Here is a 17,136-nt window from a genome sequence, read left to right on the forward strand (position 1 = left end):
CCCATCTATCGGAATTAGTACGTGAATAAAACACATGGCGAACATAAAACGTGATCGCAAACAAACGGATTCCACAGACCATATATTCAACTAGCTCTAGACCACCCAACCGAAGACAATATTATACATACCTAATAACAATAACAACCTAATAACAATACTCAACTACAATATTATACCCAATATTATATAACCATCAGGTGGAATAAAATTAAAATTAAAATAGAGTCGTACCCAAACTGCGTCAAATTTCCATGAAAATATGTACCTATGTGGCTACCAGTTTGACACTGCCATAAACGCTATCGAGAACTTAACTTACTTTCTATGCATCTCGCTCGTACTCGCATATTAGTGCGACCGAGATGTATAGAAAGTACATTACGTAGACGCGTATATGTCAGTTTTGATACTGTCAGTGACTCATGGTACGCATTATGGTGGCCATACACCATCCTTCTTATCGTCCAATCGGCATGACGCCCTGATGGTGCCCTGATCACGTGATCACACAAATCTTGACCTGACTGAACTGACGATCGCAGACCGCCATACACGGTTCAATCGGCATGATCCAATCGCCATGATCAAGCCAAAAGAATCTAAATTCGATTGTGCCGTCAAGTAACTGTCATGCCAATCCACTCACACACACGGTTAGTTCTAGCTGATCCAATCGGTAGCGTCATGCCGATTGGACGATAGGAAGGATGGTATATGGCCACCATTAGCAAGTAAAGTATACTACTTTTTAAGCAACTGTAATTATAAAGACGATTCCATTAATAAATTTAGCGAAGTCGTGCGAATTACGATTGAGAGACGTTAGTGCGAAAAATCGACGGGCCTGGGGGCCTAGCTAAGATGTCAATCGTTGGTGGAAAACGCTAATTGAAACATAAATGTATGGAAATAGACATTTGATTTTCGAAGCATCTGTCCCGATACATTTTTCGTGTGGTGCAGTAGCCTTTGTCGATGCACGGTTGTTATCTTTGCTAGGCCGTTTGGTTATCATACTGGGATAGCTTGCGGTATCTAGTTCAATCTCTGGTCTGTGGATAATTCGATAACAAACCGGCCAATAAAGGCTGTTTACACACGGTGCTGTAGTCATGTAGATCTGCTATTGATGTAGTTATAAAAGTAACCAAGTAAGTACAGTGAGCTCTAAATACATAGTTAAAATTGGTGGATACATACTTAGCGGCAACAGAAATACATCATCTGTGAAAATTTCAAGTGTCTAGCTATCACTTTCATGGGATATAACCTGGTGACAGACGGACAGTGGAGTCTTAGTAATAGGGTCCCGTTTTTACCCTTTGAGTACGGAACAATAAAAACCGGTCAAGTGCGAGTCGCACTCGCGCACGAAGGGTTCCGTACCATTACGAAAAAAAAAAACAGCAAAAAAATCACGTTTGTTGTATGGGAGCCCCATTTAAATATTTATATTATTCTGTTTTTAATATTTGTTGTTATAGCGGCAACAGAAATACATCATCTGTGAAAATTTCAACTGTCTAGCTATCACGGTTCATGAGATACAGCCTGGTGACAGACAGACAGACGGACAGACGGGTAGCGGAGTAGCGGGCAGCGTAGTAATAGGGTCCCGTTTTTACCCTATGGGTACGGAACCCTAAAAAGCATGTCTACAAAACGTCCAAATGTGTTATTATCAAATTACGTTGAAAATCATTCCGAATTGACTTACCAAAGGCCTCGTAACTAGATAAAATTTGTTAGTTGTGTGAACGCGCGCCTCAATTTCACGCAGCGGCGGTCAAAAAGACAGAAAAGGACGGCAGAGGTTAAAAAAGAAAGGACGTGTTGTGAGGTTATTCCTGACTCTACTGTACAGTCAGCTGCAGAGAAAAGGTACTCCACGTCCATCCTAATTTACAGAACTTTATACTCTGTAAGAAAATGAGACTTTCGTTTTAACCTTTTAGACGCCAATGACCGATATATACGCACCGTAGGTTCAACGCCAAAGACCGATTAATCGGTCATAAACCACAGAGCAGTATATAGACCTACATGCATGTGCATAAAGTTCAATTTGTTAAGGCGCGAGTAACCCGTTTAAAATAATTTTAATATTCTTTCATTGTTAGGGAGCTTTAATTGCCTTTATTTATAAATTATGATTTACATTTTTTTATAAATAGTTAACAACGAGTTTGTAGTTTTTTTAAGTAATTATACAACCTTTTAAATAATTTAATTGTTTTGTTTATGTTTAATAATATTTAATTATAATAACTTAATTATGCATTTAATTTTAATTAATTTAACTTTAACATATCTTCTTAACCGAAAATAACTGAGAACTTTAATCGTTTTATCAAGGTCCTTTTTATATAAATATATATAAGATATTATTTATTTTTATATAACAGTCTGTTATTTCTGATCTTTGATCGGTTTTTTGCATCAGTGATAATAAATAATGTATGTTTATCAACAAGTTATGTCATTACATAACAAGTTCGAGTTAAATGTAAACATTATTGTACGCGTCAAAGGCTACAAAATAACGGTGTGTGTAAAGTAGTTCATGTAACTGCTACATAATGATAGGCATTAAAATACAAGTGGAGGTTTATGAAACGAGCTAAATGCGAGTTAAGAGTGTTTAACGCCTAGTTAAAACACTGCTTTATCTCATAAATTGTACTTTGCGATTTTGAACGCATCATAGAGGGTTTATGATATATATGTGTAAAATAACAGTTTTTAATCGACTACGGCAAAATCAAACGGATATTTATTTCAGATTATTTATGTTTGTACACAAATATTGCCTATAATCAAAAAATCCGGAAATAATGAAACCCCATCAAGGCAGTGATGCTCAAATCAAAATGGAAAAGGGGATGAAAAATTGCAATCTACATAGTTCAATTATTTACATGGGTCTAGTGCTAGTATTAGCTAGTGCATGATATAAAATAAATGCATTACAATCTTTCTCATACCTATTAAAAATACCGACATACGTTTTTATTAAAAATATTATGCTCGTTTATGGATTACCTGTAATTTATGTTATTACTAAAAAAAATTTTATGTGTTAGTCAGCAAACGAGCAGACGAGCCGCCTGATAGGAAGCAGTCATCGTCGCCCACGGACATAAGCAACATCACAGGAGCCACTTAAGCATTGCCGACCCTTGAGAACCCTAAATACCCGCTTCTTAAAGAATCCCATGTCGTACTAAACTTTGTTTGTTTGTATGAACTTTGTTTGTTTATTTATTTATTTTTATTTATTTAAACTTTATTGCACGATATAAAATTGTACAAAAGGCGGACTTAATGCCTTAAGGCATTCTCTACCCGTCAACCATTGGGTCAAACAGAAACGTGTAGTTAGTGCAGGATTGTAGAAAGCGAGAGGAAATATGAAACACAAATCAAATTATTCTAAACAATATATATTTTGTTTATACACTTAAACATATAAGAATAATAACAATATATACCTACTTGTTTCTCGTTTTAAGTGACTTATAATAAATATATTTGAACTATTTATATGCTATATAGCAATTTTCTCAAAGCTGTCAAACTTAGTCGAAATAAGACAGACCCACGAGGGCAATAAGTCCAAAAGACCGGCACAATCCACGTACGTGCCTTTGACGAGGCACCCTCACTAGAACAGCCGAACTTTTAAAAATACCGTACTAACCATATATATGTACACATTTTACGACTTTATCAAGTTGGAATAAGGTGCAATTTCGTAGACATAAATGCGGCAGCTATGCAGCATATGGCACTTAAGACATTGTTTCTATAGACAGTCGTAATTTGACAGCCCTCTATCGGGGGTAAAGCAAAATGTTAACGTATTTCTTAGTTGATAAAGACAAGTAGTGATTGGTTAGGGATAGATTAGATCAGTAGAAATTTATTTAAAAAAAATAGAAAAAAATCGGCATTTCGCGGCGCGACGCGGAGCGGGGTGGATCAATCCTTTAATACCTATAGAAGTGTCCTACGTGGGCGATCTCGTTGTGAACGCGAACGCCTTGGGCCTGCCGCGCCGCATCGATTCGCGTTCGCGAGTACGTAAGACCAGGCCTCCTTCACTCGCTCAAGGCCACGCGCTATATGCCTACCGCTCGGCGTATCGTCGACGATACAACCGACAGAGGGCCGCCGAACGCTCGCCTGAGCGCTCGCACCGCACGTTTCCCGCGCCAACGCTTCGAAATGCCGAAACCACGTAATTATTGTGCAGTAGATAGGTGTAAAAGTCAAAAAAACAAAGGAAAATTTGTCGTTTTTTTCATTTCCGAGAGACGAAGAAAGGTGAGTAGTGTTTTAAATCTATCTTTATAAATTTTGTCACCATTTATTTCTTTGAACATAAGTAGGTAAATCGTAAATTAAGGAGTTTTTTGAGTCAGGTTGTTTTTATATTTGATTGACTAATAAAAAATATGGTTGATTCGCAACATTGGTTTTATTACAATAATAACATAATTAACAGTACAACCCTAGCGCATTCTTAACGATGACGCGTTGGCACGTGACTCAAACGGCGAGCAAGGCAGTCTCGACTCTTTGTGCGCGTACTTATGGTACATTTCTTCTCGTCCTGAGCAGCAGTTATTATTATTAAGATTTTGTAGGCTATTATAGCGTAGGTATTTTCGCTTTAGTATGGGAATGATGTAACTATTTATTAATCTGTGGTAAGACGCAGCGTAACTAAATTACATCATTCAAATATCATTCTGATGTCAGTGTACGTTCGAATTGGCCTGTGCCTCGTACATTCGCTTTAATTGCTCTCCACTGACACGGATATCAGGTTATCCAGCCAGTTTAATAAGTATAGCTAATAATTTATGCCGGCTAATATGCAAACTGGTACACACCTATTAGTTACTAAATAGATTACCTCACATATAGAATCCGCATAGAGAACTAAATTGGCCGAAAAATTGTTAAGGGGGAAAAACATCCCATCAGATACCATCAGATGTCGTGAGTGTTGTGTGTAGGCAAAGTGACAACCCTAGCGTGCAACTCGTACAAGTTAATAATTAAGATGCGGGTAGTTCGCAAAACCCGCGCAGCAAGAAGATGTTGATACAATTCCTCGCCAGTCTGCCTGTGACCACGAACGTAACGTCACGTTCGAAACGTCAGGCCATAAATTATGTGGAGCGCTTCCATTGGTGCTTTAGAAAAATCCTCGGAATACTTAGCCGAGTCCGACGGCTGTGTTTAGCTTTATACAATCTTAAGTTTAATAGTTTTATACAATCATAAGTTGCATTCGCAACAGTTTAGTAGGTACCTACATAAGCTTATGAATACAGAATTCTTTCATGTAACTATTGTAATTTCTACAAATATAGGTAGTTAGGTATAGTGTGTTGGGGTTAGGTGGCAAACCTTTACTTTAGTTTTTACCGATATCAACAAGCGGAAAGCGTAATCGTATTTCAAGAAAACCTGCGTCTATATTCCGTTTTTCTTATAAACAAAACTTGTTTACCTTTCTGGGCGTGTACATCAATCCGTATTTACATTTATAAATAGCGATTCCAGCAAGTTTATTTTATACTAATTTACAGCGTAAATAGCTTTTCGGAAACGCTACCACAGAATAAGTAATACTACGCAATACTTTCTGACGTGCGTTCGCGTTTGCGTTGTCTATTTTTGTATTAGAATAGCGCGCCAAGCGGGACGTTTTGGAAACTCAAAATCCCATACAAAACGACACTTAACGTAAACGCGGACGTCACGTCACGCTATCGAATGAAATTTAAAAAAATAAAAATAAAAAAGTCATTTATAGTCCCAAAAACCAGAAAACTACAAAAAATAGCAATGGTCAAAGAAGAATAACGCAAGAAAATTTACACTAGGGGGTACGCGTCGTTCTGTTTACTAATAATATACAAATGCAGACTTATAATAACACAGACGGACAGATGGACAGACGGACAGACAGACGGACAGCGAAGTCTTAGTAATAGGGTCCCGTTTTTACCCTTTGGGTACGGAACCCTAAAAGTATCAACTTAAATAGGCAAAAACGCGAAACAGAAAAAAAACGAGAAGAGAAAGGCAAAAAAGTGGAAGTCTCACTTTATTGCTTGAGAAAGCAAAAGAAGTTCATTGTAAATTAAAAAAACATTTCTTTGCCTACGCGAACCTAACCTAAGTACTTATATCACAGACACAACCATTACTCTCTTAGCAAAAACAAGCCGTCCGAATTTATTTTTAACTGAACGACTATCTTTTCTTCGCCATATTTCAAGTACACGCCTTTTCGGTGTCACAATTTGTTTGGCAAAATCTGTTCTTGACTAATACATATACATTGTATCTAATATATAAAGTTTTTCAGTGAGATTTTTGCTGATGCGATGTTCGGATGTCAACAGCATGCAGCAGCTGCATTGTCTGTCAAATTCCATGATAGAGTGACGGAATGAACGTCATAATCGCGGCAGTAATGCGGCAAAGAATGTCACTCATTGTATCAAGGCAATTGACAGAAACAGCGGCGGCCACAACGACAAAAATCCTAATATACTACGAGTCAAATTGATAGAACCAACGGAAATAAGTATTAATTATTCACTTACGAAACTATTACGTCAACAACAAAACTAATGTATACAAAAACAAAAAAACCGGCCAAGTGCGAGTCGGACTCGCGCTCCGAGGGTTCCGTACTTTTTAGTATTTGTTATTATAGCGGCAACAGAAATACATCATCTGTGAAAATTTCAACTGTCTAGCTATCACGGTTCATGAGATACAGCTTGGTGACAGACAGATAGACGGACAGACTGACAGCGGAGTCTTAGTAATAGGGTCCAGTTTTTTACCCTTTGGGTACGGAACCCTAAAAACAACAATTAATATTATCCCTATCAAAACAAAATTAACTCAATCAGTCATACTCCATCTTTATTTTCATGACGTTACGGGAAGATGGCGCCGTTTTTTTGGTCAGCTGTTTTACCACCACAACTTTATAATTACCGCTAAACGTGGCACTGGCGTAAGTAGCTATTACAAATATGTACGAGGAATCGTTAGTTCCAAATTTGACCGCCTGAAAATATAAGTTTGTAACCGTGAGAAAACAAATTTACATTTGCGGTTTATGGTGGCGTAGCCTTCTATGGATACTGAAGTAAAGTTTTTACGTAGTCAGATTAGTTCACAATTACGCCGCTGCATTAGCAACTTTGTTATTAAGTAATGAGCGCATAAAAATGAATTTTATTGTGAGCTTCCTAGAAAGTTTTGATTTATTACGTTAAACGCATGCTGTGGCCACATGTGGTGAAGTAATGGGTTAATTGTCGCTTTTAATTATTATGGCTGTGGTTTAAGCCGACAATTTTACAAAGAAGGAAATATGAAACAAGAATCGCACTTAAACTATCGTGAGACATATTTTAAAATATTTATCAGTACGGTTTATAATACGGTAAATCATTGTCACGGTCAGCCATTGTGTGTCATTGTGACTGAGCGTGTGCTACGGCGCGTGCCATTGTCTGACACAATGGCCGACCGCTCTCAAAAAAGAAACAATGGCTTCTGTTTAACAGATTACCGTCTTAGGCGTACAAAACATTTGAGAATATGCAGACTATACTAGTTAGCGCATGCAATGTCTTGAAGAAGTCATATCTAAAAACAAAAACAAAAAAAAAAAACCGTCCAAGTGCGAGTCGGACTCGCGCACCGAGGGTTCCGTACTTTTTAGTATTTGTTATTATAGCGGCAACAGAAATACATCATCTGTGAAAATTTCAAATGTCTAGCTATCACGGTTCATGTGATACAGCCTGGTGACAGACAGACGGACAGACAGACGGACAGACGGACAGCGGAGTCTTGGTAAAAGGGTCCAGTTTTTACCCTTTGAAAGACTTAACAGTCAAATAATCCCATACAAACTTAAGCCCTTTTAATCTAACGCAATTATATATTCACCTCACGCGAGTTCGGTTCGAAGGACCAGTGTAGAAATGTCGGACGGATTTCGACCTTATATCGCGTTATTAAGGTTGCGGGTTGGACAGTTGTAAACTGATCTGTTACATCAGAGGCGTATAAATGGAAAACCATTCGTGACAAGTGCACCATATCACCTGGAGCGTAGGATTGTAGGCTAAGAGCTAACGACGTATTTTTTTTTTATTACGAAAAGGCAAGCATTTGACTGCAAGCTCACCTGATTGGTAAGTGCCGATGCAGTCTAGGGTGGATCATGCTTACCTAAAAGATGTCTATTCACTCTTGATTTATAAAGATCCAAGTTATAGTGGACTAGATTTGAGGGAAGTGAATTCCATTCTCCTTAGCCGTTCGCATGATAAACCTGGATGCATAGCGCTTAGTACGAATCAGTGGCAGAGTAACGACGTAAGGGTGAAACGCAAGTCCGCGTTTGTTAGAGGGATGAAGAAGAAGAGCGAATAGACGAGGGAATGCAAGTTAAGTATTTATTTAAAACTATATTATTTTAAAACTATGACATTTAAGAAGTGTAAAGGATGACTTACGCTATACCGGGCGAGGGCCGCGCCAGAGCTTCCGGCGCTTCGTTTTGTATGGAGAGCACCACGTTATCACCGATCAGCCGTCATAGAAAGTGGGCATTTTTCTGTAGTGATACACTCGATTTTTTTTAAGGTAGGGAAGTACATTTAATGTTATTTCTACTCAGAATCATGAGCTGATCCAACCTCTTAGGAGAAAAAAATGTCCCAAAATTGTCATACATTTTACGTACTCTCCATTCCGTTACCGTTTGAAAAATGGTAACGGAATGGAAAAATAAAACTTGGGACGCTTTTTTTCTCCTAGTAGGATCTAAAGAGCTCGTGATTCTCAGTAAGAAAAACATTATATTTACCTACCTTAGAAAAAAAGTCAAGTGTAATATAACACAGTGTATCACTTTACAAAAAATGCCCAAATGACATGTCGGACGTCTAGGATGATTCACGCTCAAGATAACTTGAGCTTAATGATCTTACATTCTGGGAATACATGAAATTTAAAACATACAAGTAACATAAATTAGTATGTATATCTATCTTTGGTACTAGTTTTGTTGCTATAAATTGTAATACAAAGAAATTAGAAGTTGTACGTACAAAAATCTTCTACTCGCTAAATTAAATCTACTAATTTAAATCAGCCGCGCTTACTTAAATTTCAAATTAAACATTTTAGCCGGCCCGAGCTCTTAGTCTATATCATGCTTGTCTGACGGCGTGCGATTGTCGGCAAATACGTTCATATTCCATCGAAAACTAAAAACATAAATTCCATTATTTTCACTACGCCGAATTCCGGACAGTGTTTTCTATTTTATTTCCTCTAATTTGAATAGCCAACTAGCTTTTGATCAAAAGCTTGAAAATAAACAACTTTTTTGCTGATATGATATAAATAAAATCAAAAAGCCGTAGGGATGTGACGACCCCATCGCCCGCTGGTTTTACTAGTGCAATCAGGCAACGCAGAATTTGTAGCGAACTGTTGGGGAGTAGCGACCCCACGTAATCGAGTGCTCCTAGGAAGTTCTGTTACCCGAAACCGAAACCCACCTTTCGGGTATTATGGCTCCTCTACACGATGGGCCATCATACTGGCCCACTAAGATGGGCCAGCGTGTAGAGAGATAGTAGTGTCGGATGGCTTATGGCGCGGCGGGATGGCGATGATAGCCGCGTTGTCGGTTTTTCGTCCACACATGAAAAGGCCAGCGATGGTGCGTATGCATCTACACATGGCCCATTCCATAGTTCGTGCTCTCAACCATCGCATGGCCATCTCGCTGGTCCAGCGCTGGGCCATCGTGTAGAGGAGCCATTACAGGATTCTTTGCCTTTGGCTTGCCTTAGCCCGTCCAGAGTAGAGTCGCGAGAACTACGTTTCGAGGCTAGAGTAGATATGGAAACGTAAATGGCGAGTTGGCTATATGTTTAAAGTCCAGTGACACCTCTCTACACTTACAATTCATTTACTTTAAAAGACCCTGCACCATCTTAATCTGTCTGGTTTAGCCCATTGCTGGACTGGTAAAAAATGCCTTAAGGCATTAAGTCAGCCATTTGTGCTATCATGTATTGTTCAATAAAGATTAAATAAATATACTCGTAATTACATATTACAAGATTATTAAGAAACGTCTTAGGTACATACCTACTTCACATTAGTTCACTGTTCAAGCGATGCGTAACTAGGTGGGTACTCGAACTATTATGCGAAAATTACATTCAACGCTCAATATTCATGATGATACAGCGAAGTGAAAAGCAGAGGGAGCACTAATAATTGTGCAAGAACAATATCCTCCTAAGGCCCTCTTCAGTAGTACCTCTTCAGTTCGATGCAATTTAAATCCTATACAATTGGAACAGTCGCTTTTGCTGTTTCTTTAAATTTTCCAACAACGTAAAATCGACTTTATTTCCTACACTATAGGTTCAAATTTCAGTGGCAAATTTGGAACTTTTTATTTGTACGGCTGGGCTGGTCATGATATAGTGTTGCCTATACTGTTCGTTCGTTTCGTTTTTTTTTGTAATTAATCGAAATTCCGCGCTCTCCAAACCGTTTATCGATGCGAAGCCAAAACGCACTTCACATAGATACGTTTTCTATCATACTAAATGATATATTGTTCTTTACTTCTTTTACTGCTTATTTAAATAAAAGGTATTTATTCAAATCAAAGCCGTTACCAAATGAACTAGCCTTCCAAAACAGTGCTATGACTATACTATATTGAATTTTAGTCTTGCGACTGCCGCGCTCGGTTTTAATCGAATACGCACCAATGATGAGCTCTCAATTATTCAGCATTATTGGACCTTTATCAGACATCTAGTTACTGTGGTTTTATGAACAGCCGATATGGTATTTGGGCATTTTTTTGTGAAGAGACTCGACTTTTTCTAAGGTAGGTAAATTTAATGTTTTTCCTACTGAGAATCACGAGGTCTTTCGATCCTACTAGGAGAAAAAAAAGCATCCATATTTGATTTTTCCATTCCGTTACCATTTTTCAAACACTCTATACGGCGGTAACGGAATGGAGAGTACGTAAAATGTATGACAATTTTGAGACATTTTTTTCTCCTAGGAGGTTGGATCAGCTCATGATTCTAAGTAGAAATAACATTAAATTTACTTACCTTAAAAAAACTCGAGTGTACCACTTTACAGAAAAATGCCCATTTAACTTTTTATACTTTACTTAATTAATGCATTTTGCATTGTAATTATACTTTACCTATTTAATTTATGCATTTTGCATTGTAAGTTGTAAGAGCAAAGGACAAGGGACAACACACACATCTGAAATGTTAACCTTATTTAATACAATATAACATGGTTCTAAATAATTCACATTTAAATGTGAAGGGAAGGGGAACCTAACGCGGGTACCTTGCCTAAAGCGGGTATGCGCTGTTTTATTACGAAGTTGTGCGAGTGTCAAATTAGGTAGGTGTTTGTATGTAGGCTAAAATTGAAGATACTGTCTATAGAATAAGATCTTTTATGTACACCCATTTTTTAAAAATAAAATATTTAATTCCATTTTATTTTATGCATATTTATGTAATGATTGTGGAAACACAGGAGTTTAAAGTAAGTTGCAATGCATGCAAAATAAAAAAAATGATTTTGTTAAACTACGAACGAACCACATATATACATACCAACGACGAAGCGTGGGCGCGGAAAGCCCTCCGCCACTTGGCTAACTAAAAAGACCTGAAACAAGCAGACATGAACCCAGATATCGCCCAAAATCGCCCGGAATGGAGAAAACGGACAAGGAGAGCCGACCCCAGATGATGGGAAACGGCGTAGGCAGATGATGAATTGTTAAACTACTAAAGGAATGTGTGTCATCTGATAATTCGAAAACAAGTAAGTAAATCTATCACAGTGCTGATAAAATCATAGGTAGGTATTATGGTACAATTTATATCCAAAAAACGATAAGAGTTCGGGAACGGTTCTAAACGTTTTTGATTTCACTTTGACAAATCAAAGTCAATATTTTAAGAAAAAGTCAGCCATCAATTTAGGCATGTTATGTTTGTGTTAAAGGTACCTATCATTCATTTTCCCAAGTTTAGTATTAGATTGAAATCGTATTAGTACTTCTAGTTTTAAGTGTCAAAGGCCTGTGTATATTTATTTTATTTGAAACAATCTGTTTTAGGTCGAATTAGTTATCTTCTAATTTTAATTAAACTAATCACACATTTTCATAAAACAAATTATACCTACCTATATACATAGAATATTCCTGCAATCATTACTTGACCAAGTGAATGTATACACTTTGTTTTGTTTTAAGTTGGTTCGTTGTTTTTTAAGGGTTTCTATCTAGGATATGTGAAGACAAATATTTTATAATATTTTTTTTATTATCATTAAAACATACAGCCTAATAGCATTATATAATTATAGCACCAGTTGGTTAGTTTAGATATAAATAAATAATTAAATATTAGGGGACATCTTACACAGATCAACCTAGCCCCAAACTAAGCAGAGCTTGTACTATGGGTGCTAGGAGACGATATACATACTTATATACATAGAAAACATCCATGACTCAAAAACAAATATTTGTGATCATAACACAAATAAATGCCCTTACCGGGATTCGAACCCAGGACCATCGGCTTCACAAGCAGGGTCACTACCCACTAGGCCAGACCGGTCGTCAATATATTTCTCAATGCTTCGGCACTTGGTTCTGGTAGTTAGGATAGTACTCCTTAACGTTGTAGAAGTTGGCGTACTCTTCTCCCTCGTGGTAGATGAACACATCCTCGTAGTAGATGTTGGGCTGCTTGAAGTAAGTCTCGTACACGGGGCGGTCGAAGGGATAAGACATGGGCTTCATGTCGGGGAAGTAAGTCTTGTACTCTTCCATCTCCTTAGGCAGAGGAAAGTAGGGGTAGACGACGACGTACAATTGGAAGGGGAAGCCACCCTTGGTACCCTTAGGCAGCATCATTCTCTGGGGCTGGTAGAAGAACTTCTCAGACATATGAACAGGAACCTTTCCTTGTTTGAAGTAATTCAAGAGATCCATTACAGACACGGAGTCCTCCTTGAACAGGGCGAAGTCGGTGGAATGGCGCTCGATCTTGTTCTGTCCAACGGTCAGCTTGTGCACAAACCAATCTAGCTCAATGAAGTTCATCCAGTTGTCTTCAATGCTAAGAGGATAACCATTGCTGTCGTATTTGGGACCCAGGAAGAACTTGAACATGGCGTCGGTAGCGACGTTAGACTTGACATCGACGGTGACGGTGAAAGGCTTGTGGTTGAGACGGGGCTGACGGACGGTGTAGAGGGTAGGTTTGTTACCCTTGAACTCTTCATCTCTGTGGAAGACGTCATTGGTGATGTCGAAGTCGTAGGGCTCAAAGAAGGTGACCAGTTTGTCAGTCTTGAAGTCGTTGATCTTGACTCCCTCGAAGTGGAGTTGGCTGTAGCTGTAGGGTTCCAGGTATTCTTTCCATTGGAGGAAGTAGTTCAGAATGCGAGCGTAGAACTGGTAGAAGACGGGGTCGCGCAGAGAGGTCTGATACAGCTCCAGAGCGCTGGGGAAGATGGTATATCTGGAAAGACAATCAGTCATGATGAAACCATGTACTATACCTTGAGAAGTTATATAAACATTTTAAATATTTCAGCATTTGATTCATGTTTTGTCTTTGATGGCGATTTATGGTGTAATTTCGGGGAGATGCCGTTTTTGGTGTCTGAATAGACTACAATTTTTATGAATTGTAACCGCAGACTACCTGACAAGCAAAAATTGCCATGATATTGCTTTGGTGATGCTGTCTTACATTGTGTATGTTTTGGTAACTTACTTGTCAGTAGGTTCAGGAGTGCCGGCGAGGAGGTGAAGACCGATGATCTCGTAGAAACGTTCATAGTTCTTGGGCAGCTTCTCGTAGAGGTCGACGGTGGTGAACCAGTACTTGGCGACGAAGTCGATGGCCTTGGAGTTGCGGAAGTCAATCTCTTGGTTGTACTGTAAAGGAAATTTGTAGTAATAGTACTGATAACGACATTCTTAAGTGATCAAAAGTATATGTTATGCCATTGTAATAAGGTTTACGGTAGGTTATAAGGAAAATTAGGAGTTATACTTACAGCCTTAAAGTGGCCTTGCTCCAAGTAGTACAAGAAAGTCTGCTCGTAGCTGGTAAGGTAGTTAATGTACTGATCATTGTCAACCTTGTTGATCTGGTAATATTCGTTTCTTGAGAAGAATGGATAGTAAGAGGACAGCTGGCAATAGTAACCGGTCTCGATGGGCTTGTACCACGAGAATTCAGGGATCTCTCCAAGTCCGCTGCTGAGACGGTTCAGGTAGTACTGAGCAATAAGCTGTTGGTAGCTGAAGTAGAAGATGTCTCCACGCATCTCTTCTAACTGAGGGAAGCTGCTCTTGTCCCACCAGAAGGGGTAGAGTGTCTGGAAGTAGTAGTAGTAGGAGTTCATGCCAATATCCTCAGTGAAGTAGGAAAGCTTGTCCTCAGCGCTGCCGGTCAACCAGGGGCTGGTGTAGTTGGAGTAGAAGACGTATTTGCCGTTCTCGTGGAAGATGCCCTGGGTGGCAGCATAGGCGTGGTCGAAGTCGCCGTTCTGCATCTTGGTACGGTATGCCTTCAGGAAAGTCTTGGTGTTGACGAAGTACTGAGGGAACATCTCGTACGGAGCAGGAAGAACGAATTTCTGGGTGTCTGGGCGTTGGTAGATAGCGATATAGTAGGCATAGAGGAACTGGCCATCGTTAAAGTGCACGCGGGCGAAGGCGGCGGTCTTGTAGAAGGTCTCAAAGTCCTTGGCGTAGTAGAACAGCTTGAACAGAGCGATGGCCTCCTCCCTCATCTCATCGTAGAAGACGGAAAAAGTCTTGTACTTGGGCATGAAACCGCTCTTGTAGTACATCAGAAATTCCTCGACGGCCTCCTTGTTCTGAAATCGTAACGGTTGGTTCAGTAAAAAAATCATATTAGCCACGTCAAATTAAGCCGAATATGGGCAATCAGGGGAAATAATTCGTGTAGTTTTGTAATTTGGTACAAGTATAGGTACCACGTGGTGTCCAGATGAATATACTAAAAGTCCTCGGGGGTTGGGGGTGAGCTGAGGGTGTAGGGGGGGGGGGGGGTTCAAGCTACCTGTTTTCAGATTTTTGCATATTAAAGAGGTTGCACTAGCTGTGATCACGGAAATCTTTAAATACAAGTTAATTAAAGAAAATTTATATTACATTTGTGTATCTAAAATTACACTCTTGACAGAAATCGTATCAAAAATGATACTTTCGGCAGGAACTTTTTAACTTACGGTGTAGTTATCAATGTTAGCCTCAACATCGTATTCGTAACCAAGCTTGAACCACTCGGCGTCCTTTCTGTACTGTTCTATGCTCTCCAGAAGTTTGAGGACTTTATATTGGCGCTCAATAAATTGAGCGTCAACTGTAACAAATAATATGGTTATTAGTACCGATTATTTTAATTGAATAGTACATTACTATAGAGGCCGGGAAACGAGAGGTTGCAGGCCAAGTAGATATAGACGGCCGAGCGTAGCGAAGCCGGATAGGGATACGCGGCGCGGCCGGCAACCCCGTTTCTCGCCGAGATTTGTACAGTGCTTTTCTCAAACTTGAAATGAAATAACAATAATATTATGATGATGATTGTTTCATTTCCTAATGTGATAGGTTATTCGTGGGGTTATTTCGTGGGATAGTCAAGAAGAACAAAAATTTGATTATGTTTGCGGTACGAAGCACTGTTTAGAATACTTACAGCCCTATAAATATCTTTTTTTTTTTTCACCAGGAACAGTTATTTATATTTTGTCAAAGGACTGTCTCATTTCAAAAATAAACAGAGAGAATCATACTATCTTTGTCTTACACTAGTACTAGCTCCGAAAAGAAAATGATGAGTATAGTTTTTTTTTGTTCTTATTTACTGACAATTTGGTTTGACCAGCTATAGTCATGCAGGAATCTTTATAGGGCTGTATCTCCTAAACCGTGCGTCGGCGTCGTAGCGCAATAATAATCATTATAATCAATAAAATAGCTATGCCTAAAATACATAAAATTCTGTAAAAATATTTTCCATAGTCAATATCCAGGAAGGAAAATGAGGACTACCTTTGTATGGAGAATCAATCGTCCCCTTTATATTTTCATAGAAAATAATTTAATTTGCTCTTAGAGTATTGGAAAAGTTACCCTAATATTAAAAATTACCCTAAGGTACTGTATAATTTACCTAAATTACTTGTTGTAGTATCAGTGACTAGTTTGTTTTTATTTTTTAATTATATCCATAAACTATCGCCATGCATGTTCGCTTTTCAGATAGTACTAAGTGCCAGTTTGTTGCAACCGACCTGGGTTGCACCAAACTGTTTGTCATCGTTAAAGAGTTTGCTAAATTTTATTGTATGGAGTTTGATAGCAAATCGCCGCGGCGCGCCGGGTGACGTTGATCAGTCTGTCAAGTGCGGATGGTGCAACTAGCACTAAGCTTAGTATTAATGCATATCATACATATAAAAAATCTAAAAATGATTAATCGCAGTTTAGCGAGGAATATAGTTGTGGCACAATAATTGTTATGTAGGTACCTAATTTACGATCAATAAAAAAAATTACATTATGCTAAAGGGGTAACTTTAACTACCATGAAACCAAACCAAATTATCGCAGTAAGCCCAGCTCCGGGGTACTAATTTTCTAAAGTTTAAGGCCATGTCATTAATTAAGTCTAATATAATTTTTAAGTATTGACATCGTTTTTAAGCCTTATAATATGTAATACTAACACAATGGGATCATGTTATCTTGAAAATAAATAATCTAATTTAATTTAATTTTAAGAGTAATTATTAAAGCAAAATTAATAAAAAAATAAAACTTACCAGATTTCAGCTCCACTTCATATTTGTGCGGGACAGACGGACTAGAACCGGCGACCGCCAGGGCCACCACAGCAGCTAGGATCAGGACACTCCTCATCTTGCCAGCAAGACCTC

The 17,136-nt window shown here is 38.5% G+C and overlaps 1 protein-coding gene across 1 annotated transcript; it reads right to left on the minus strand.

The window, feature by feature from the left end:
• Window positions 1-12,773: 12,773 nt before the first annotated feature.
• Window positions 12,774-17,136, minus strand: LOC134748580 (arylphorin subunit alpha-like). The gene is made up of 5 exons (XM_063683371.1): window positions 17,023-17,136; window positions 15,424-15,557; window positions 14,221-15,048; window positions 13,935-14,098; window positions 12,774-13,676 (listed from the first exon to the last, which is right to left on the minus strand). The coding sequence occupies exons 1-5, from the start codon at window positions 17,117-17,119 to the stop codon at window positions 12,782-12,784; spliced, it is 2,118 nt and encodes a 705-aa protein (XP_063539441.1). The 5' UTR covers window positions 17,120-17,136; the 3' UTR covers window positions 12,774-12,781.

The sequence above is a fragment of the Cydia strobilella genome, chromosome 16 (assembly GCF_947568885.1).
Source record: "Cydia strobilella chromosome 16, ilCydStro3.1, whole genome shotgun sequence".
NCBI lineage: Eukaryota > Metazoa > Arthropoda > Insecta > Lepidoptera > Tortricidae > Cydia > Cydia strobilella.

Coding starts and splice junctions, on each gene's coding strand:
- LOC134748580 (XM_063683371.1), bottom strand. CDS start 17,119: ATGAGGAGTGTCCTGATCCTAGCTGCTGTGGTGGCCCTGGCGGTCGCC. Junction 15,558..17,022: donor TGAAGTGGAGCTGAAATCTG/GTAAGTTTTATT, acceptor TATTTGTTACAG/TTGACGCTCAATTTATTGAG. Junction 13,677..13,934: donor ACTCCTGAACCTACTGACAA/GTAAGTTACCAA, acceptor TTGTCTTTCCAG/ATATACCATCTTCCCCAGCG.